The 23,380-nt window shown below is 35.9% G+C and overlaps 1 protein-coding gene across 1 annotated transcript in view; it reads left to right on the forward strand.

Annotated features, from left to right (window-relative positions):
• LRP1B (LDL receptor related protein 1B) overlaps positions 1 to 23,380 on the forward strand; it is a 714,787-nt gene that overhangs the window by 512,246 nt on the left and 179,161 nt on the right. The window contains exons 20-27 of the mRNA XM_088058617.1: positions 1,735 to 1,851; positions 3,903 to 3,983; positions 5,299 to 5,466; positions 7,144 to 7,326; positions 13,724 to 13,924; positions 15,413 to 15,658; positions 21,319 to 21,516; positions 22,204 to 22,408. Of these exons, the coding sequence (XP_087914743.1) occupies positions 1,735 to 1,851; positions 3,903 to 3,983; positions 5,299 to 5,466; positions 7,144 to 7,326; positions 13,724 to 13,924; positions 15,413 to 15,658; positions 21,319 to 21,516; positions 22,204 to 22,408 (1,399 nt within the window). The remainder of the gene's footprint in view (positions 1 to 1,734; positions 1,852 to 3,902; positions 3,984 to 5,298; positions 5,467 to 7,143; positions 7,327 to 13,723; positions 13,925 to 15,412; positions 15,659 to 21,318; positions 21,517 to 22,203; positions 22,409 to 23,380) is intronic.

Consider the following 23,380-nt stretch of genomic DNA (forward strand, 5'->3'; position numbering starts at 1 on the left):
ATTTTACTTGGTCGTGCAAACAGGTTCTCTAACTTTATTTCCATTAATAGTTCAGGACTGATTTGAACTGAACTGAACCAGGCTGCTATTTGTAATCTGATTACTGATGTATTAAAGGAATTCAGATTTTGATGCCACCAAGGCTGGAATGCAAATTATATTTTACTTAATCCATGTGCTTGGCTGTGCTTCCCAAAGTTATTCAGCTCTTAATCTCTCCATATGGGTCGACTGTCAAAGCAATGCTCAGGTACAAATTTTGAGGTACAAATCTTTTTTGGCAGTTAGAACTCTGTTTATTAGCGTGCTGTGATGGGTGCCATGTCACCAGTAAATTTATTTTATGCTCATTTACTTTATGCATAATTAGTTATAGAGTTTCAACTCGGTGCCTTGAAATTCTTTTAATTTCTGAGTTATTAACTTGAGAGCGGGTTTTCAAGCAAATAGCAAGATGAGGATTGTTTACTGATTCCACTGTAGTAAATCATGGAATTCCCAATCTGTCCTTTGCTTGTGTGGAAGTGATATTTAGTGCTTGTTGTCAGAGTAATCTAAACAAGCATTAAATCTCAAATATGCAACCTGCCAGCCATCAATAAGCTGATGAGTGTTTTGAACTGAAGTACAGTGCAAGACAACACACATTGTGTATTAAAATATTCCCTCTTGTCTCACTGCCTTGATGTTCTTTGATATCCAACTGTTTGCTTGTAGGGTGAGAGCCTAATTTGAAGACCATTTTTTTTTTTTAACCCTTTGTCAGTTGGCGATGGATCAAATTTTGTGTTCTGGTTTTCCATTTATTCCTCCAGTGGCAAACACAGTTAATGTTTAAAAAAATTTATTCTTTGAAATATTTTAAACATATTCCTCTTCTGAGTTTTGGGCTACTTCTCTGAAGAAAAAGGAAAATGGCAGTTGAAAATAAGAAATTAAGAAATATTCTCTCAGACACTGGGGTCTTTGACATATCAGACAGTTTTTTAAAGTGTAGAATAGCAACAAGGTGAATTCTAAAAGCTTAAACTTGAAAACAAAATCTGTGTTGCTATCACTGGCATTGTTACAGGTTCAAATTTTAAATAAAATTATATGTAATGAGAGTTTTCTGTTAGCTTTTTGGTGACATTTTACTATTCATCACCTTTCTAAGTAATTTCTGTAGCCACATAGCATGAATTCTTTTAGTGATCCTTATTTCTTCAGGAGAAAGACCTATATTGATTCCTTTAATGGATGATGACAGTTCAGTGATTGCAAAGGCAAGGATTCTAAGAACAGCCAGGCCAGGCACATCACACACAGGCTAATTCCCATTTTCCCATGTAAATACAAAATTCACAAGATCATTGTTCACAGTGTGAGATTCAGGTTGTTAATATTCCAACTGGTGGGCATTTTTATGCCCTGATTTTGGTTTACTTCAAGCATTAGTGCATATTAATTCTCTTCTTACCGCCTAGTTTTGCACGTTCATTTTTTTAGAATTTCATGTTTTGTGAGGAAGAAGCCACTAAGAATTCCACACAGCAGAGGTAGAACACGGCCCTGCAGACCTCAGTTTTCTCTGAAATCAAAAGAGGTGAATGATGTTTAGTCAGAGCAGGGGAAAGGTGCAGCAGGCCAGGAGGTGCCCTCCAACCCTGCAGCTTCTAAAATCACACACCCACCTAGAGACAAAAGGGATCTTGTCCATTTCCCTCGTATTTTTGGAGTGTTTTGTCTTGACAGCAAGAACGTGTCAGGTTAATCAGTTTCCTTGTGGGAATGGTCGGTGTATCCCAACATCATGGCTGTGTGACAGGGAGGATGACTGTGGAGATGGAACTGATGAAATGACATCCTGTGGTAAGTGAATTTTTCTTTTGGGGGGAGAGAAAAGTAAAAACCTTCTGTAACATTTAAAACTTAAGCTTGTCAACTCTTTTCAAGTCAGCTGAAATGGTAATACTGTTTCTGAAATGGCTAATAGAATTTGTTTGGTTGATAAATAAACCCAAAGCAAGTGCAGCATTTTCTATTTAATGAGTTTTTAACTACAATGCCAAATATGCAGATCAATCAAGACTTTTTTAATTTACAGCCCATTATCAAATGCTGTCACCCTCAAAAATTATTCTTTATCTCTGTCACATACCTCTGCACATGGGCCCCTTCAGCATATTCTAGACGTCAATAAAATCAGCCTGTTTCAAGCCTCAAAAGAAGTATATTTGATCTTGTATTTTTCAGGAAAAAAAAAATAAATTCTTGGTTCTATCATGAGAGAGTATCAGCAGCTGTGCTGACTGCTGCTTTGCTGAGATACTGCAGAGAGGGGTGTGCTCTCTCTAATCAGCTGCTTCCAAACAATTAAGGATTTTAATAGTCATTTGTTTTGCAGGGCACTGGTAACTGCTGTGAGTCTGAGAGCACAGGGGTCAATGAGCTGTCTGCAGATACAGAATCACAGAATATGATGCATTACAGTGTAGAATCACAGTGTGGTTTGGGTTGGAAAGAACCTTCAAGACCGTTTTGTTCCAACCCCCTGCCATGGGCAGGGACTCCTCCCACTAGACTGGAGCTCCATCCAAACTGGCACTGAACACTTGCATGGATGGGGTGAAAAATGAAGTCTTTACATGGATAAAAATAATATTATTATTAAGGTATACTTGTAATTGCTTGAAACCAACTAAGTTCAGTTGTGTACAGAGGTAGGATGAGTGAACAGGTGACTTGTATTTATCATTCCCCAAAGTTCTAACTCTCTGTTTAATGGCACAGCATTGAATCTCAGTGCTAGCCTCTGTCTCATGTTCTCAGGCACTTCAGGAACACAGATGTTCCTGGCACCCTTGGAAATCCTTCCCATGAACTTTGTTCTGTATGCTTTCAGCTGACATGGACTATTTCTTCAGATCTTTTAATCTGTTCAATTAATTTCTTGGTGTTCATTATTTAATTTTTAAACAAAAACTTATATATTTTAAATCTCCTATTAGATGCAGCTGGTTTGGTTTAGTGCTTCGTAAGAGTGTGACTTTTTAAGCCAAAACTTTGTGAAGTTCAGTAAAAACAAAGTGATTTCAGCTCTCATCCTAAGAAAGTTTTATATTTATGTGGCATGTTTTAAAAGTTTAGAAAAACTCTTCACTATTTTTCAGGGTGTTTAACAAGTTAATAATAAATGCACACATCTACCTATGTCATTTGCTTTAGAAGAAAAAGAAGTCTGAAAAAATTCAGAATATATTTAAGTTACTCTATTCAGAAGCATATTTAATAATTATAGAAACAAATATGTGTGTTCAATACAGACAATTTTTTGTGAATGATATTGTCTCAGATTCTTACTGCTTTGCTGGAATGCTGGGAGGAATTGTTTGTGAAGGTTGACATTTTAATTTTGGGTATTTTAGTATGCCAGTGCAGAGTAACTTTATTTCTTGGCTGTTCTTTAGCTTGGTACTTAACCTTCCCATTTTTTAGTGTTCCATTTCCTGTCTCTCACTGGCAGTGCTGCTGCAATTGGAGAACCCTTTTGTAAATCAACACATGGAAAATAGAGTTTGTATCAGTCATCAAGCTATGGTTAGTCTTAAATATTGTCACTTTTAGTGGGAAAACCAGGCATGGTCTGATGGGAATATTGGACCAGGCCATTTGTCACAGAGTAATGAATTTCATGGCCCATGGTGATGAAAAGCAGGGTTTGGACAGTATTTACTATAAAGTTATTTTATCTTTTCTTTTCGGTGTCTCACCTTTTTCTCCTCTCCAGATTAAATACCTGGAAGGTGCAAATGTTTTTTACAACACACTTGTGTAATTTATGCACATAGGAAGGTGGCAGAATATTACTGAAGAGGATGTTATGTTAAATAGATTTTATTTCTTTTTGAATGCTTTCACAGAATTCCCAACATGTGAGCCCCTAACTCAGTTTATCTGCAGAAATGGAAGATGCATTAGCAGCAAATGGCTCTGTGATTCAGGCAAGTATCGAGTCCTCTATACCTGAAATGAATATGAGGGATGTCACATAAATATTGCTTTGATGTTCTTTTTTTCTGAGACTCATATTGTCAGTTTGCCTTGTAAGTGGTCAGAGAATAAAGCATTTTTAAATTACTGACCTGACCTAGAAATCAACAACACTGAAGGTGCAGATAAGGAATGAAGCACTGGATATTGTAATAGGTACAAATACTACATTATGTGGAATGAAGTATGATGATTCATTACTAAAAAAAAAATAAAAAAAAAAATAAAGCAAATCTATTACTTTTGAAAATATTTTCTGTTCTTAGAAAACAACATGGATGTTTCATGTTTCACATATATTTCAGTGACAAATATTTCTGATTTTTTTGTTTCTTGTGGACAAGTTCAGTTAAATAAATAGCATCCCTGAAGAGTGAAGGCCAGCAAGACTTAACAATGTGTTTAGTTCTTTTGGCTGGAAAAGTGTACATTTGAATGTTAAAATGAATCTCCTCTCAGAGCTTATGGTGTGGGAATGATGTTGTTCCAGTCCTAATAACATTGGTTTGTTCCAAAGCATTTGGTGTTTCTATAATTTTGTTTGTCTGACAGGAATTTTTAGCTGTAAATGGACAAATTCCCGAAATTATCACAGTGTGCTGATGAATTTCTGTGCATGGAGACTCTTTAGAGTGTACCTAACATATTTATCTCCTTCCTCCCTTGATGACCACAATCAAATTACAGGAATTGCCTTTAGACTTGTAATGACTACAACATTAGAGTAATGAGAAACTGCAGTCCACGGTTATTTATGTGCTTTCTCCACTTTGCACTCTTATAAACACACAGAAACAAAGTTTAATAATATTGAAAAGAAATTCATCGGGTTTTTATTTTAGTTTATACAAAGCTGTTTGTGTCTGTGATTGACTAGCTTAGGTTTTCACAGAGAATAAAGTAAACTGACCGTGTTTGAAAGCCTGTGTAGTTACACACAGCTAAAGAAATTAAGAAAATCTACAGGTTTCTCATCCTTGCCGGTGTCTCTGATTGCATAACTGAGTAAGAGGTTAAACTACCCAAAACTGGATAGTTTGATGGCAGTCACAGACTTGAGTGCTGTTAGTAAATAAGATTTAAGGTATTATGTGCATTAGAAATCATTTGAAATAATTAGAAATAATTTGATGCCTGTGAACAGAAAACATACTATTTTATTTACCTTTTTTTGTTTATTTTCTCTTTGAAAATTATTTTCCCTCCTTACACATTTTGTTCAGGTGTTTTAAATTTTAAAATCTTTTAAAATATGTCCATTTGCAGATGATGACTGTGGTGATGGCAGTGACGAGCTGGGCTGTGTTCACTCGTGCTCTGCCGAGCAGTTCAGGTGTCAGAATGGCAGATGTATCCCAGGGCACTGGGCATGCGATGGTGACAACGACTGTGGGGATTTCAGTGATGAATCCAAAACAAACTGCAGCAGGGAAGGTTAGATTTATTTTTTTTTTTTCCCCCTTCCAAATCTTTAATGCTTATAAACACAGAGAATAATTTGTTATAAATACCTGACCTTCAGCCAATGGAAAAAACGAAGATGCTTTTAACCTTGGTAAAGGCTGGAATGGGAAATATGTCAAGTGCAATGGGATAACACAGAAGTGTATCACGAAGAGGAATGCATTTGAAAACAGAACGGGTATTACAGAGAGATAAGTTTTACAGTTTACTTCAGTGAATTATGCTAGATGTGGTGTTTGTCTTATTGCAGAGGTGTGTGCTGTTTAGGTGAAGAGACTGTAAGAGGCATTTTTTAAGTGATTATTGATATTTTCTGTTGTTTTTCTTTCATGCAGTGGAACAGTAATACTCTCATTTTTGTGTGATGCAAGTCTTTTAGTTTGAGGGTTTTTTTTTAACATAAAAGCATTTTAACAAACTACAGCCCTATTTAAATGCCATACGTTGTATTTATTTGAATGGGGAGAGAAAGGAAGGATGCTTATGGCAAAGGATAAAGAATAATCAGATCAGAATAAGGGAATATCTTTCATATTTTTCTCCTAATGTTTTTTTTACAACACAGTAATTGTACACAATGTTATTGGTCCCTTTTCATAAATTTATATTCTAAATCTAGTTGGATACCTCATCTAAATGCATGAATAATCAGAATGCTGGCACAAGTGAAGTCCTTATTTTCAATATTCACAAAACCAATTTTTATCTATCTCAATCAAAATGATTAGTCTAGAACTGAACAACCCACTTTTACCCCTGTTCATTTCTATTTTGAAACTTAAAGCCTTGCTTTAAACTTTTACAACAGAATGCAAGAATGTAGATTATGTAAGAAAAAAATCAACAAAGCCATGTTAAATAAAACAAAATAAAATGTATATTTATAAACAGTGCTATAAAAATTTATTCAAATAATGCTTTCTGGTGAAAACAGGAAAGTATAAGCATGCCATTACTTTAAAGTTCATGTTATTGTCATTAGTATATTATTAAATAATTTAAATAGAGTTGTAACAGTTTGGCAAAAGAAAAGCAAGAATAAAATAGAAAAGGCCATAAGCTAAAGAATACTTAGAGAATTACGTATGTGATGAAAATTAAAATCTTCCAGTAATTATTGTTTGAAGCAGTCAGCACTGATTCCAGGGCTGCACTGATTGAAGCTCCTTTGCTGTGGAGTTGGGAACAGCTCCAGCTGCTACAGCACAAACCAGGCACGAGTGGGGGCCTGTTAGACCTTTCAGGGTTTGTGCATCAGGAGGTGGATCTTGTTGGGTAAAAAAGGAGAACAAGGAAGGATAAGGGAAACCAACTTTAGGATTAAGCACGGGGTTTACGAAGCACCAGGAAAACTTCATCAGCTTTGGTCCTCCTTATACCTCCAAACTCCTTCCTGTCTGACACATGTGAAACAAGGAAATAAAAACTGGTATTAAGCATGTGGTGGAGGAGGAGTGAAGAAAGTGAGGAGGATAAGAGAGTTTGTCTGAAGCTTGTGTTGGGGTGATGAGTTATAGGATGGAATGGGGCATTTTGGGGACTCTGATTTTGGCTTGGGTTAGGAAGAGGATTCTGAGTCAGTGTAGACTTGGAATGGGAAAAAAAGCACACGAGCAAATTCTTCAATGTTATTCTTATTTTTCTAAGAAACTCCCTCTCCTGGAAGGTGCAGTGGGAGGGAATTTCAGTGCAGTCCTGATGGGAACTGCGTTCCTGAGCTGTGGCGCTGTGATGGAGAAAAGGACTGTGAAGATGGGAGTGATGAGAAAGGCTGTAATGGAACCCTGAGAGCGTGTGATGACAAAACAAAGTTCTCCTGCAAGAGTACAGGTAGGTGCTTGCAGATGCACTTTCTTCCCACTTACTCTGTGTATGTCTGTGTGTGATTTTGTGTTGCTTGATCACATATCTACTCTTTAACTAATGCTCAGTACTAATAAGGTGAGGTTACTCATTGTATTCCTACCTAAGAAAATAATATTGATTTACATGCTCTGTTTTCTGATTTACAACATAAAATGGATGGGTTTTGAAATGACTTAAAGTTGAAACCACTCTCTGTGATGGTACATCACACCAAATACTTAAATACAACATTTAATAGTACTCCAAAGTTCAGGTATTTTCTTCTATTTCTCTTTTATGGCCCTAGAAATAAGTTGAATAAAATGGTATAAAGTACCTTGAATACTTCAAAGAATTACAACTACAGCACTGGAAATTTTAAGTGTAGTAGTGGAAGAGAAATACATTCTTTGATTATGGGGTTTTTTGTTTTTTTTTTTTTCCTCTAAGTATAATTCGCTAAAGGATGTGAAAAGAATGTGGCAATCATTGCATGAGGATACACAAGGATATAAAAAGTAATGTTTAGATGGAACCTTTTTTTAATGGAAAGTCCAGTTAAGGAAAAGTTTAATATGTCAGCACAGTATTAATATTTTTTGTCATTTTTATCAAAGCTTTGTGTCTTATTAGGGCTAAAATAACTTTCACAGCAATATTTAATGAATGCTATAAGAAGCAGGAATATTGTTGTCGCTATATTGAATATATATTGCTCAACTACAAATATTGAAAGAAGGGAGAACCCATTCACATGTCTGTGTTACAGCTAAACACAATAAATGTGTCAGAGGAGTTGTGTGACCTCTGTCCAAAAGTATTTTGCTTGCTCTTGGATTTTAAAGTTATAAAAATCATGATGTCTTGAAAAAGAAATATGGAATACTGAATTGTGTCTAAAAAACCCCATTTCCTTTTGTGTTCTTACTCTTTCCCTAAAGACGTGTAGAATAAGCTGCTATGAAACACTTTCTATAACAATTGATTATTCACTTCCAACAGTGTGGTGTGTTTCTTGAAGGTGATTGATAGAAACCCTGATACAGGAAATAGTCAGCACCAGGAGCAAATGTATTTCCCAGCATCTAAATGGGGAAAAGCTAACACCAGTCCAAGTGGCCAAAGTAGAATTATTAGTGGCAAGAAATGTGAATAGATCTCAATAGATGAGGTTTACTTTCATCAGCTGCATTTGGAAAGCTAATGAGACAAGATATTACTACTTTAGTCAAGAGAAAGCAGAGAGGTTAGAGGCAATGTGGAACACAAGATAAGTGCAGATTTTAGTTAATAGGTTTTATTCCTCTCAGAAAAATTTGGTTCTTAGACTGGGTTAAGGTATTTTACTTGTCCTGAATGATTTTAGGTACAGAGAATGGAAACCCCTTTCTGGTGGTAAACTAAGATTTTCCAAATACAGATGCCATAATAACAGGAACTAACAAGGATTTAAATTCAGCATAATTGTCTTAATGTCTTTTCATTGTCATTTTTTATGTCATTTAAATTTGAATTGTCTTTTCAACAGAGAACTAGAACCCCATTTCAAAGTCTTCAGTCCAAGCTACACTCCCTCATGATGTACTTCCCTATGTTTGTATTCATGTAGTTGTGGTAAAGGAGGGCACTGTCTCAGTTTACAGGGTGACTTCTGACTTCTCTGGCTGCCACATAGAAATACAGCAAATCCAAAAATTTTCATCAACATATTGCTAAATTCAAGGGTATATGGTTTTGATTTGAAGGAAAATGCAATCGTGCTTGTTTGTTGAGTGGAAACAGCACTGGAGCAACCAGTTATGACAGTCATAATTTTCTCTTTTGCAATATTCCTTCCTCCTGGAAGGAGCAAAACTGCTGTTCTGAGGGAGGCATGTAGAAATGCACTGTAGAAAAAAACAGCAAGGGTAAATTTTTATTTAGTTACTTTTCCAGTTGGTTTTTTTTTTTTCCATGTGGTTGGGCAACAGAGTAGTAATGGGTTCATGAGAAATAGTTACTGGAATGTTTCAGAAGAAATGTAGTTTTCTCTGTGCATGATTCTAAAGAAATAATGTTGTCTGGATTGCACATTTATGGCAGAGGAGGCACTGGCTAATTGTCCCCTCAGAGATGCTGGGTGGTGACATCTGATACAGAATGGTCTGTGTAGGAACATGTGTATGGAGGGAGCTGAAGCAGACAGTTCTTTGGGAGAGAAGTGGCAGCTGGTGAGAACAGCAATAGTGAGATGGTACTGTCCATTTTTTGCTTATTTCTTTTCATTTTATGTCTGTAAATAGTAGCTGCAGGGTCTTTCCTTACTGGGCTTTTGTGGCTTTGGTTAATGTGTCACAATGCCACAGGCATGAGTGCCAAGATACAAAACCAGAGTTTGTCAGCATTCAGCCAAAAGGGATATTTCTGCTTACAGGGATGGTGCTCTCAAGAACCCATCATACCCCATCCTTTTCCAATATTCAGTTAAGAATCTATCATGGAGGGTACCTATATGGACAGCCTTTTGTCATTTGCCTCTAGTAGTTGAATATTTTATTCCTAACAAGTCATCTGACTCCTTCAGATATTGAGTACCTTCTGCCATATGGGTCCCTAAAAGCATTATTTGTTGAATAAACAAATACTTTATTTTTCTCCTCTTGCATATCTTCCCTTTCTGTTTGATGTTTTTACACCTTTATAATTTTTGCTGGTCTCACTGTAACTCTCCAGCCTGGGCAGCCCTTGAGCTGTTGTACCCAAAGTCAGCCAAAATGCTGCAGGGTATTTGAGCTACCAGATTTCAGAATTGCTTTTCTAATTTTTATCAAAACCATCCCATGCTGGGTCCCAAAAACCATTTGTTTGTAGTGATGTGCATTGAAAAATATACTAGAGCCTGCACAGCAGCAAGATGTGAGATGCAGTCATTCCTGATTGAGACTGACTACTCTTGGGTTGCTGCTAGCCAATTATTTTCTTGTTTTAAATTAGATTAGGCTTCTTTTAAATTAGACTAGATTAATTTAAATTGCACAAAGGCCCAACTTTCTATTTTAAATTCTGGTTCTGTCTTCTAAAAATTATTACAGGCATATACTTCAGCTCAATTTTATGTACTACATACATTTATCCCTTTTTTTTCCATCTCCCTACTTTTCAGTTAGTAGTGCTGCACCAAGAGCAGAATCTGTGCAATGTAACTTTAAATGTCATCTAATTACTCTAATGATCATACTAAAGCACTTCTGTGAAGACAAATGCAAAAGGGACATGAATATTTCAGTTTAGTAAGCAGTACATCTGAGCTGGAATTTTATTCGTCATACTTACTCTTTTTATTTTTTCAAGCAGCAGTTGATGGTGTCCAACCATTTTTGATGCTACTCTTTGAACTATTTTTTCATACTTTCTATTTTTTTTTCCTTACATGTAATAATATATTAGAGAGGAAAAAAGATTTTGAGGAAAGAAGTAGTATTGGTTTAGAATAGAAAATAAGGAATGTACACAGAGGAAATCAAATCAGTGGGTGCTGATCACAGTGATGCTGGAAGAATATAACAGCAGCAGCACTGGTTCTGTCTGAATGGGGATTGTCAGAGTACAGATTAGATTTGTGACCAAAGAAGCTGATGCTGAGGAAGGCTGGGAAAGAAAGATTTTCCAGAAAGTGATGAGGAAATTGGTAGTATTTTTATCCTTCATTCATGGCAACATTGTTTTCTGTGGTAGCAGCTCTCTTCTTTAGGCCTGTTTTTTTCGGGTTTTTGATTTAAATTTTTTTATTTGTTTGTTTTGTTTTGTTTCTCTCCTGTTTTATCCAGGAGTCATTTATAAACATCTGCTTTCTACTGAAATCTTTAGATTGAGTAATGACCACATTTTTGAAACAATGTGATTCAGTCTAAGGTCCCATGTGTGTTCTACAGGACAAATGAGATCATTGACCGTCACAACATTCTGTTAAATGTGTCAGATTGGAACACTCTGTAGTTGATGGGATTGAGATTGGGTCCATTCTGTAGTTTAGGAAGGTGTTACATTACAGCTTTAGGCAGTGAGAATTATCTGTAAGAGGAAACAGTGCAATTAATGCTCCACCAAAGCAGTTTTCCTATGGATGAAGATGTAATCAGCCAAAAAACCTCCTGAGATCATTATCCTGAGAAAGATTCAAAGGGTGCATGAATAGTTAATTCTGATGGTAATATTTATAGGAAATAAAAACATTGTAGAAGCATTTGGATCAGGCTTTCCCACATTGTTGCTTCTCAAGCCTTCTGTTTCACAGTGTTACACAAAAGAGCCATGGAAAAGGGCAGATACAGCTATTGAGGAAATTAATTTATGATGGAATTTAACTAAAGAGGTTCCTGGAAACCAGAAGTGTGAGTTTCACTAAGGAGCAATAAAGGAAAAATACTTCAGTGAATTTTAAGTAATGATTTGAAGACAGTCATAATATTTCATTAAGTCCATCTCTTTAGAATCTTGGCAAAGATTAATTCCATGACAGAATATTCTACTTAAGACCATGTCATATCTATCATAATGAAAGATGAATCTTTCATTGTAAAACATATCTTCACTAAGGTACAAGAAAGGCAGGGAAACTGATTTTCTCTGAAAACATTTGAATGCATAAAAGATTAAAATAACAGATTAGGAGCACTACTGGAAGCAACTTCAATTTACTTTGGGTTATGGTTGGTTTGGTTCATGTTGGTATTTTCCATTAGCTTGCATTCTACTGCTGTGTTATAGTAATATATGAAATCAATGATCATTCAGGATAATAAAGAATAGGGACACCTTTTGGAGACACTTGTAATGATAAACTGCGTACATATCATGCATACAATTTTGTTTCCTCGTGTCTGTGCAGTTCTGTCCATTCAGTATGGGATATTTGGGGCTTTGGCCAATAAAGAAAATGGTGGAAGTTTTTCATTCTAATTGTCACCCCTCCCTGTTTGTTTTCAAGTTGATTTTGCACTGGCAAAATGATGTTCTGTTGTTTAAACCCCACATTCAGTGTAGTATCATCCTGAAGTTTCATTTCTTCATTTTCTTCACCAAAAGTGAAAACAGTCTCACATTTTCCTCCTGAGTGCTGCAGAGTCATGGGGCTTTTTTTCAGCTTTCTTATTCCACTGTCTTTTATCCCCTTGGCTTTCTGTGAGGACATCAGCATTTTTTGCATGAAAAGAAGACTAAAATGTCAAACCAAATGCATTAATCCAATCTACAACAAATATTTGCTTTTAAGAAAATGTAAATCTGATATTGTATAAGCTTGGAAGAGTGGGCAGGAAGTTGTGTCAGTTCATTCTGAACAGGTTTGAACTTAGGAGTCTCAGGCTTTGCTGGTCAATGCCTGGGCATCCACCAGAATTGCTATCAATGGAACTAAACATTCCCAGGATCTTCCTTCCCATCCCAGCTGATTTTCTCTGCATAATTAATTAATGGATTAAAAAAAAAAAAAAATTTTCTGGATCAGCTTCATTAACCATTGTTGTATCTGTTCTCTATTGGAAAATAAAGTACATGACATTTCTGTTCAGTCACAGTGTTATCAAAAGTTACAGCTAAATCCTCCTGGCTGTAGGTAGCAAGTAGAAAAATAGGTTGGGAGGGGAGCACACACACACACCTGTGTCAGCATTCACAGTCTTGGCTCTTTTCATTAAAGTCCTTGCTCTTGTTGATTCTAATTTAATACCTGCATGACTTTAAAGATTAAAATATTTTTTTTCTAATCAAGAGGCCTTCTTGCATTTCTAAACATTGATGGTCATCACAAATCCCTTTTTGCACTTTTGAGACAAGAGCTGAACGCTGGTTTGCCAAAACTGAAGTAATTTAAGAAACTTAATCTGCTGTAGTTATTTTGCCTAAAAGCTGATCATTTATCTGATATCACTGGGGAATGGGTTGTGTCTCCTTCCTAGAAAGACTTTTGCTTTGCAAACCCATGGTAGCTAAAAGTTATATATTGAAACACTGCTCCCATGGAGGGCTGCTGCAGTAGAAGATAAAAGAAGAGAGATGAAGAAAAGCACACATTAAAAATAATTAGAAAATTGTAGTATTATTTGGTGTATTTAACAGGTTTTGAAGTTGTGTCCTGCCTATATGCAGTTTCGTTCAGCTCACAAACAAGTGGAATTGGTGTTGTTTGGAAAATTAGATTGTCAAAAGAGCTGTGGAAGATGCATCAGAGTATAAGTGTGAGTGGGTTTCTTTCTGCTCATCAAAGAGGAAAGAAATATTAATAGAAAAGAGTGATAAAAAAAAAAGAGAAAAAACATCTGTATATTGTTTTGAAGGTTTTTTTTTTCCTCCTAAAGTTTGCTTCCAGTCTGATTTCCTGTGTTTATTGTCTCTTTTCCCCAAGGGAGATGCATTAGCAAAGCGTGGCTATGTGATGGCGATATTGATTGTGAGGATCAGTCTGATGAGGATAATTGCGAGGGCTATTTGTGTGGACCACCAAAATACCCTTGTGCTAATGATACCTCCATCTGCCTACAGCCTGAGAAGCTCTGCAATGGGAGAAGAGATTGTCCTGATGGATCTGATGAAGGCGATCTTTGTGGTACTTCTTTTAGACACCTTTTTATGATTGTTCTGATTTTTCTGATTTTTTTTGACAGTTTTTCTGATTGTTCATGATACTGTCTGCTGTGATACCTCTTGCTGAGAAAAAGGCTCTCACACTGAAATTCTAGCAATAGATATGTGCTAGATATCCTCACTCCTATGTGAGGATTTTTGTTTACTTAAAGTCATACTGAGTTTATGCTTGAAGTTTTAGTTTTCTTTAGATAACACAAAGGAGACAAGTCTTTCATTTTCAAACCACTTAAAATATTCCTGGAGGTAAACAATTTAAAGGTCATCGATGTGTAGGAAAGGACTGCAGTTCTCTCCACCTACAAAAGCTTGACTTCATACCGTAGAATGCTTTGGCTTGGAAGGCATCTTAAAGGTCGTCTCGTTCGCACCTCCTGCTTAGGCAGGGATATTTCTGTTAGACCAGGTTACTCCAAGCCCTTTTCAACCTGGCCTTGGGCACTTCCAGGGATCCAGGGGCTGCCACAACTTCTCTGGGCAACCTGTGTCAGGGCCTCAGCACCCAAAAAGTCAAAAATTTCTTCCCAGTGTCAAATCTAACCTGTGCTCTGTCAGTTTGAAGCCACTCATTGTCCTGTCACTGCAGGCCCTTGTCCCAAATCCAGCTCTCTTGGAGCCCCTTTAGGCCCTGGAAAGGACTCTGAGGTCTCCCTGGAGCCTTCTCTTCCCCAGGCTGAACACTCCCAGCTCTCAGCCTGTTCACTGAGCACAACTGCTCCAGCCCTCAGGGCATTTTTGTGGTCTTCCCTGCACTTGCTCCAAATTGTTCCCATCCTCCTCATGTTGGGAACCCCAGAGCTGCATTCAGTCCTTCAGCTGGGATCTCACAAGAACAGAGGGGATGAATCTCCTTCCTTTGAGGTACAGCTTTATTTGCTGCAGCCCAAGACACATTTGGCATTCTGGACTGCAAGCTCACGTTTCCAGGTCATGTTGTGCTCCTTATCCACCAACACCTCCACTTCCTCCTCCTCAGGGCTGCTTTCAATCCTTTATTTTCCCAGCCTGTATTTGTGCTTGTGACTGCCCTGAGTCAGTGCAGGTCCCTGTATTTGGCCTGGCTGAACTTCAGGTTGTTGGCACAGGCCTCACCTTCCAAGCCTGGAAAATCCCTCTGGATGACTTCTTTTCCCTGCTGCATCACTCACACAACTCAGTCTCATCAAAAACTGGCTGAGGGTGCCCTCAACCCCACTGTCCATGTCATGATAAAGATTTTAAACAGTGTCAATCCCAGCACTGACTCTTGAGGATCACCACTTGGACATGGAGCTATGCAAAATCTTCAAGGGTTGCAGTAAAGCTACCAGATGAATGGTTGCATATCAGATTATTTGAAAAACAAGTATAGAAATCTGTTTAGAAAGATAAAATTTTGTTGACTATACTATACACAACATAACTGACAGCTTTCACAGCCCTTAATTGTTGTTTTTCCTCGTTATTTCAGACGAATGTTCACTTAACAATGGTGGGTGTAGCCATCAGTGTTCTGTGGTTCCTGGAGGAAGAATTGTGTGCTCCTGCCCTGCAGGATTCAATCTTACTTCGGACAACAAAACTTGTGAGATTATGGATTACTGCACCAAGCACCTGAAGTGTAGCCAAGTTTGTGAACAGCATAAAAACACTGTCAAGTGCTCGTGTTACGAAGGCTGGAAGCTCAGTAAGGATGGAGAGAGCTGTGTCAGTACTGGTAAGTTGGAATTTGGTGCATGTCCAATATTCAGGATATTAATAGCTGTGATGGCCATTTACTGAGAGCCTCATTCACTTTTTTTTTTTTTCCTATATAAGAAATACAGGCTGGGATTGTCCAAATGAGAGGTTGATTGCAATCTATGGACTTATTAAAATTGTCCCCATTCTTGATGTACAAAGGGATATTGAAATATTAGGCTGTTGCTAACCTAAGAATGCTAATTCCAGATGTTTCTAGGAATGTTAATATGGTATAATTCTGATTTTTTTTAATCAGCTTTTCATGTGCAGTTAATATGTAGGGAATATATGTATTTACACAATTTTAGTTTCTATATGAGGAATTAACTATGTATTTTTAAGAAAGGGATAAATCGTGATATTGATTGGCTGAGGGTTCAGAGAGTTAATTTTGAATGTGCAATTATATGCTGCCTCTTAGTATACAATATTTAAGCTGTTTTTTTCCCCTAAGGCATTCTGGCACTTGTTTTTTGACAGCAGTAAGAGCCTGCTCAGCTCACTAATCAAGGTGAAAATCAACATGAGACAAAACAGGAGAAGGGAATGTATTCCCCTTATTGTTCACCACCAATAAGTACTGAAGCATCATTTGGAAACTGTTGGGGTGTGTTTTTCAGGTGCAGAATTGTGTGTAAAACAGAAACATGCTTGTGCAATATAAGCTGTTATTACACCTTTACCTCCCTGGTATTTTTAAGTCCTGATAAGGACTTAAAAATAGTATTGAGCATCTCTTCTAGAATTTCATAATTCAGTTTTCTTTGATAATTTTATTCTATATTAATTCTGTTCTTTCATAGAGTTTGCACAACTCTGAACAGAAATACTTCCCCATTGTCTTTTGTTTATATGGATATTTCACAATTCAGCAAATGTGATTAGGATATTCTTTATTTATTCTTATTCTGCAGTGATTGTTGTTAAATTTCTTGTTTTATGTCAGGGCTTTGGTCTGGTTCTCAATGATTTTTGATCAATCTGATTTATTATATTATGGACTCAAAAAAAGTGCATTCTTACTGGGTTAGAGAAAAGATTAAAAGGATTTAAGACAGTGTTAGCAATTCATATGAGGAAAGCTTGAAACAAACTTTAAACTAAATTAGGTAGAAATGACCAATATTTGGAAACTAAATGGAGAAAAGAAGTGAAGTATCCTCACTTGTGCTATTAAATAAGAAAAGTGAGACTACAGTTTCTCATGTTTCTTAAGCCCATGAGATATTTCTGCTTAATGTTTACTGATGTTGGTGAGAATCTGAAGTTACAAATTGATTTCTCCTGATTTTTTTTTCAAAGAATGTAATATTAAATATATGATCTGAGACCTGTGATGTCAGCTGATATAAAGAAAAATGATATTTTTCTTTACAAACTATAATGATTCTACCCTAATGCCTTCAAAGCTGTGACAAAATTATTCCATATTAAATATGGCATGTGCTTTTAGAGGCAGAAATCATCCTGGCCCTTTTCAGTTGATGTAATTCAAAAGGCACAGGAAGTTCTCTGGAGGACAGATCCTCTGACACTTCAGTTGTCGACTGTGTGAAGGGCATTTTAGGAAAGTGAGAACAATTTTGGTTCCTTTTGTGAATCTGTGAGACTCAAAATGTCCCCATCATTTAAGTCTCTGGGCATGAGATCTTGAATGAACTTAGAGAAGCAAAAATTTTTATATAATACTGTTGCAAATAAAGTTCAAAGTGACCTTATGAAGATAAGCTGTCCCCCAAATGCCAAACTACTATTTCAGTAATTTCAGTTGTTATGAAGTAATTCTTAGAACAGCCATAGTGATTTCAGATGCCTTGAACCAGGAGTAGGTGTGTATTCTATTAGAACAGTAACTTATAATCTGTTTTTCCAGAAGAAAAGAATAAATTACTCAGAAGAAAATGAGAATGTTGCCCTTTAGGCTTTTTTTCCCCTATCTGAAATAGCATTTTCCTATGTATAAGAAACATTTCACAGGTACACAGCAATGACATGTAACGTTAGTATGCGACACATTTTCAGAATATGGTAAAACTTTTATTTGTGAGCCCATTAGAATGGGAGTATGAGTGCTGAAAATCCAGGAATTATATAATTTTTCAACTGAAAAACCTTTTTTTCAACTGACCAGTTCTTCTCTTTCCATTTTCTTTTTCAAAGCCTTTTTTAGTTTCCTCTGTTGTATCTCATTTCTACTTATGTTGTCTTCGTTTCTTGAGGGTTTTAAGTGTTGTCTTTTTCTCCTCCAGAGTTTCTTCACTTCCCATGTCTCTTGTTTTCATCTGTTTTGCTTGTTGATGTTCTGGCATTGTTATATTACTGACTTCCTAAACATTAAATGTTTCTTTAGATTTAAATTTGCATTGGTTGAGCTAAGAATGAGCTCCATTATTCAGATAGAAAGTCAATACAAATTACAAGTTTTCATATTTATGTTCCTGGTTTCTCTTGAAACACACTTCAAAATAAGTTGTGCTGATACATTGCATTTGGTCTTTAAAACGATAATAAGCATTCAAGAAAAAACAAAAAAATACTACTCTTAAAAGATATTTAAATTTCATGTTTATATTCAACCTTTCAGATTTTGGTATAATGAATGTTAGATGAGCTCAGAAACACTTAGTTTAAAATTGACAGTCAGCCTTTTCTAAGCAGTGGAAACTGTTATATCTCTTCATATATATATCTATATATCTATATCTTTAAAAAAAAAAAAAAAAAGAGGTTGAAGTGTCTGTCTGTTTGATCTGTCTTAGCTGGTTTGAAACTCAATTTTGTTATAATTTCCAGATACCTTTCAATACCAAAATGGAGAAGGGAATAGTTCAATCCTTTCTGAGCTGCATCAAACTTTTCATGAAAGTTTTTTTCATAATATTTATGAAGTTATTGGGGTTTTTTTGAGGTAATTTTCATAAAAACACAGTGTAGATTCTTGTTGTGTTGCTGTTGATGCAGTAATCAAACAATTAGGTTCAGTCAGAATTTTTCCTAAGAAAGAATTTTATATTTAACCCACTGAAAAATGTGAAACATTATTCTTTATGGAGTCATTTGATGTCATTGTTTAGGCAGTTTTCTTCAGAGAGGTTTTTACTGGTTTTTATATCATTTATACTTTGTTTGTATCGTATATTTTATACACTAACTTTTCTGGAAAAATGTTTGAGGTATTTACGAAATCAGAAAAATCATACATTTCTGCACTTTCTCTGACAAATTGCTAACAGTTAATTTTTCTAAAAGTTGTAAAGAATATAGTCAATAACCACTATATTGATTTGAGACTTTGCAGAAATACTTTTAATCAATTTTCAGAATAAAAATATTTGCTTTCCATTTCTAGAAAATAAATCAGGAAAATAACATCAAATTTTGTGTTTATCAGGTGATGGAAGCATATTTGAAAAAAAAAAAAAAAATCTGATTGAGCCTGAAAGCCTGAAATTTCCAATTCATGGTAATGATGCTGATTTTATAGAGCCACTGAATGGTCAGGTTGGAATGAAGATCAAAGCCTGGCTAGTACTGCTGCTGCTTATCTGCTGTCCAAGACCTTCAGGACATCGTCAGTGCTAAACTCCAAGTTTCCCAGGGGTGAAATGTTTTGTTGACTCACTCCCCTGAAGATTTTTTTTTGTTTTTCTGGTCTTTCTGAGTATTCCTGGTCCAGTTTAAGTCTTTAATCCTTGCCCTACTTGTTATTGATACAGAAAACAGGATTTTTCCTGTTTTCAATTCATAAGCCTTTTATGTCTTAAGGGAATTTTATGTGCTTCCACTCATCATCTCATTCCATTTTTTCAGACTAAACAGTTCCAGATTGTTTGTTTTTCCCTTGCAGGCCATGATTTCTAGACCTTTTGGAGCACCTGTTCATTTCCTCTCGTATTTCTGTATTGATTCACACTCTTCTTCAACAGCTGTGATCAGAGGAGGGTACGGTGTGGCAGGCTGTTGTCAGCCAAGCTTAGGGTTTTATGGTGTTTATTTCAATTGTAAATCCTGTCAAGATTTCACTGAACTTTAATCCTTTTCATAAAGATAATTTGCACCGTAGGTTATTTATCTCAAGCTGTAATCCCTGTACTTTGAATGAAGAAAGCAATCCAACACAGCACTCATTTGTTAGGTTCCATTTTTTTTCCCATTGTGTTGTTAATTACTGAGAAATAGCAAAAAAAGCTACTGGTGAGGATTATGACTTGTGTTCTTATGCATTGGAATTGCCAAAAAACCCCAGAGATCAGTAGCCTCCTGCATAATAGCTGCCAATTTATCAGAATTTGGGAAGTGCCTTTAAAGTGTGTCTCAACTTCAGATAAGTGGTGCTTGTGAAACAGCCACTAATGTCAGTGATCCTGTTCTGCACTAAATTATTTAACCACTGCAGAGCTTTGAAAAATTTGCTTTGCAGAAAGTCATTCACTGCTTTAATAAACAGGAGGGTCATTTGGAAAGTTCAAGCCAGATTGTGAGCAAGTGCTACAAGAGCAGAAACACAGCTCTGCTGAGGTGCCTGATTAGCCCCAAACATGACAGATCATTTAGTCTGGGTGTGCAGTGGGGATCAGGAGAAGATGAGTTTCAGGAGGAAGTGAACAGTGAAGAGTTCAAGTGAATGAGCAAGAGAGAAACTGGGTATTTTCAGAGACTCTCAGGATCCCTGAGAAGCAGGAGTATTGCCTATTGCCATAAACTGCCAATAAACCTTTACATAAATAAGTTTAATTTTATGGAAAGCTCTGTTTCACCCTAGGAGAAGGAGCTCAGAGTGTTTTGGGGGAAACAACTAGCTCCTCACAGAAAAGGATTGCTGTGAAAAAATATCTTTATCAAAGTGAATATACTGAGTTGATTCAACAGTTTATAGAATCCAATTTTTTGTCTTGTTTGTTTTATTAATGCAGCTAATTCCTTGAAAAACCTTTCCTAATCTGTGTAAGAACTATAATAAAAAAAATCAATTTCATAGTATGGTTGACCAGTGCTGATTACGTTTACACTTGGATATCAACTCACAGGCACAAATCATGTAGCATAAATTCATTTATAATGGAAGGAGAAAGTAATTTGTAGCTGGATTTGTGATGACATGTATCAGTAAACACATCAAATGCTCATTTTCTTGCTTGTTAGTTTGGCATGAAGGGGTTTTTATGCACTTCAATTGAAAACACAAGGTACACTGTAAATTCAAAAGGTACTTTATGTATTAGTAAATTGTTTCAGGTGATTGACCTTTGAAACAACATATATTTTAATGGTTTCTTTTTTCTGAACCTTTTGAGCAGAAGATTTTAAATTTGATAATGTGACTTTTTAAAGCTCTAATTATGGACTCGTTCTGCTAGAGCTACAAAATACAGTTCAATGATTGAGTCTGATATTCCCAAATTTAATGTCTAATATCTCTAGTTTGGATCAAAGATAATGCTAGAAGGGAGAATTAAGAAGTCTGTTGGACTTAAAAAGTAATGGAAAAACTCCTTATCAAAAGATGAATTGTTTTAATCATCTCTTTCTCCTGATAAAGTATTCTGTTGTTCACCTTCTGCTTGTCATTTATACCAATTTGTAGCAATATCTTTTTTTATTATTCCTTTGAAATGTTTAATCTTTGTCTTCCAGATCCGTTTGAGGCTTTCATAATTTTTTCTATTCGACACGAGATCAGAAAAATTGATCTTCACAAGCGTGACTACAGCCTCTTAGTTCCTGGCTTAAGAAATACAATAGCCCTGGATTTTCATTTCAGCCAGAGTTTACTCTACTGGACAGATGTGGTGGAGGACAAAATTTACAGAGGCAAGCTGTCTGATACTGGAGGTATGGACTGAATCTTCATTCTCTTAACAGTGAGAACAGCTGCAGTTACAGGGTGTTAGACCTGATCAGTCCTAACTGAGCTGCCATTCACAGAATCACAATTTATGATGGCATTCTGCCTTTGGAAAGGGATAGATCAAGGTCGTACTTCACTTCCAGGCAGAAAAAATACTTTGATAACAGAAGCTTCCTTTTGCAGTATGCTCTAGGGGGAAGAAAATGGCAAATGCAAAGGACTGGTGTTTCTTCCTGGTCCAATGAGTGCAATATTGATTTATTTATTTTTTTTATTTAATTATTTTTGCAGTGAATCTTCACCTTATTAAAAAAAGTATAAGAATTTATCAGATGTCTGATAAATTATCTCCTCTCACTAGGTGGAAGATTCTGCTTCAAAATTTTATAGCATCCAGAAAGATTTTTTTCTTTGCTCTGGTGACATAACGATGGGCTATAACTCAATATAATCTCATAATATATGCAAAATAGTTTCTACAAAATGTTTTTTGTTGGACTGTATGTTCCAGTGCTTTCATCTAAAAGGCAAACCCCAAATAATCCAGAATTCACCCCAAGAACATCTGATAAAATTGTGTATCCATGTTCACTCTACCAGTCTCTACATTAGTTCTTTTAAGAATCTCTTTTTTTTTTGTTTTCTTTCTTATGTTTTAATTTTTCTTTAAGGCGTTAGCGCCATTGAGGTTGTGGTACAACACGGCCTGGCCACTCCTGAAGGTCTGACTGTAGATTGGATAGCAGGAAACATTTACTGGATAGACAGCAATTTGGACCAAATTGAAGTAGCAAAACTCGATGGCACTTTGAGAACAACATTAATAGCTGGAGCTATGGAACACCCAAGGGCCATTGCTTTGGATCCCAGATATGGGTAATTATAAATTATAAAAACATTATTTTTCCTCGTTGCAAAGTATTTGAAAGGTGTTTAAATGTGATATTTTTTTAATTTCCTTTTTTTCTCTGTTATAGATTCTAATTTATCTTTGATAGTTCTTGAAAGTATATTTGAATGATAAAGAATCCATTATTAGTGTGTTTTTTTTCTAAGTAAAAAGAGTTAAAAAAGGGTAAATGAGGAGATACAGGGGTCTTTTTGCTGGCAAATTACTTACTTTTCTATTTTGTTTAATTTATTTTTTTCCAATGTGGATGATAATTGTACTGTTTGGCCTAACATTTCTGTCTGGTTAATGGACAGATTTAGGTGATTCTTGTTACTTAGAGACCAATTGTTTGGTTTTTTGTGGGGTTGGTTTGTTTGTTTGGGGGTTTTTTTTGTGTTTTTTGCTTTGTTTAGTTTAGCTTTTGTTTTTGTTGTTTTGTTTGGATTTTTGGTGTGTTGTTTTTGTTTTTTGTGGGAGTACAAAAATACTGCTTAGATGTTACTGGAAGCCTAATGGCTGAGTGAGGTAATTCCATGTTTTGTGTTTGGTTTTCATCTCTAAAGTGGAGATAATGCTTGCCAGCTCCTGTCAGTATTTTTTCTAACTATTCATTAGGGGTATGCTATAAAGCAGAATATTATGTATATTCAGTAGCTCCTCTTCCCGAAATTATTGCTCTTTCACAGAGGGGAAAAAAATCCATTCAGAAAAAAACAAACAAACAAAACAACATTCAGAAAAACACAACAAAAGTGACAAGCCACCAACCACGAATTAAATGTGGCCAAAAATAACGCAACAGAGCTGTTTTCAAAATCGTGATATTTAATTTTGTTTAGGAATTTTCTATGGTCTGTCATGTGTTTTCACTGACTACTTCTCTCAGAAGTAAAACTGTGAACATAAAAATAAAAATTGATAAAGGTCAGAAATTCTGAGACCTAAACTGTGAATTA

This window comes from Pseudopodoces humilis, chromosome 8, assembly GCF_049639895.1.
Source record: "Pseudopodoces humilis isolate 2021_Gansu_Grassland_sample_001 chromosome 8, ASM4963989v1, whole genome shotgun sequence".
Taxonomy (NCBI): domain Eukaryota; kingdom Metazoa; phylum Chordata; class Aves; order Passeriformes; family Paridae; genus Pseudopodoces; species Pseudopodoces humilis.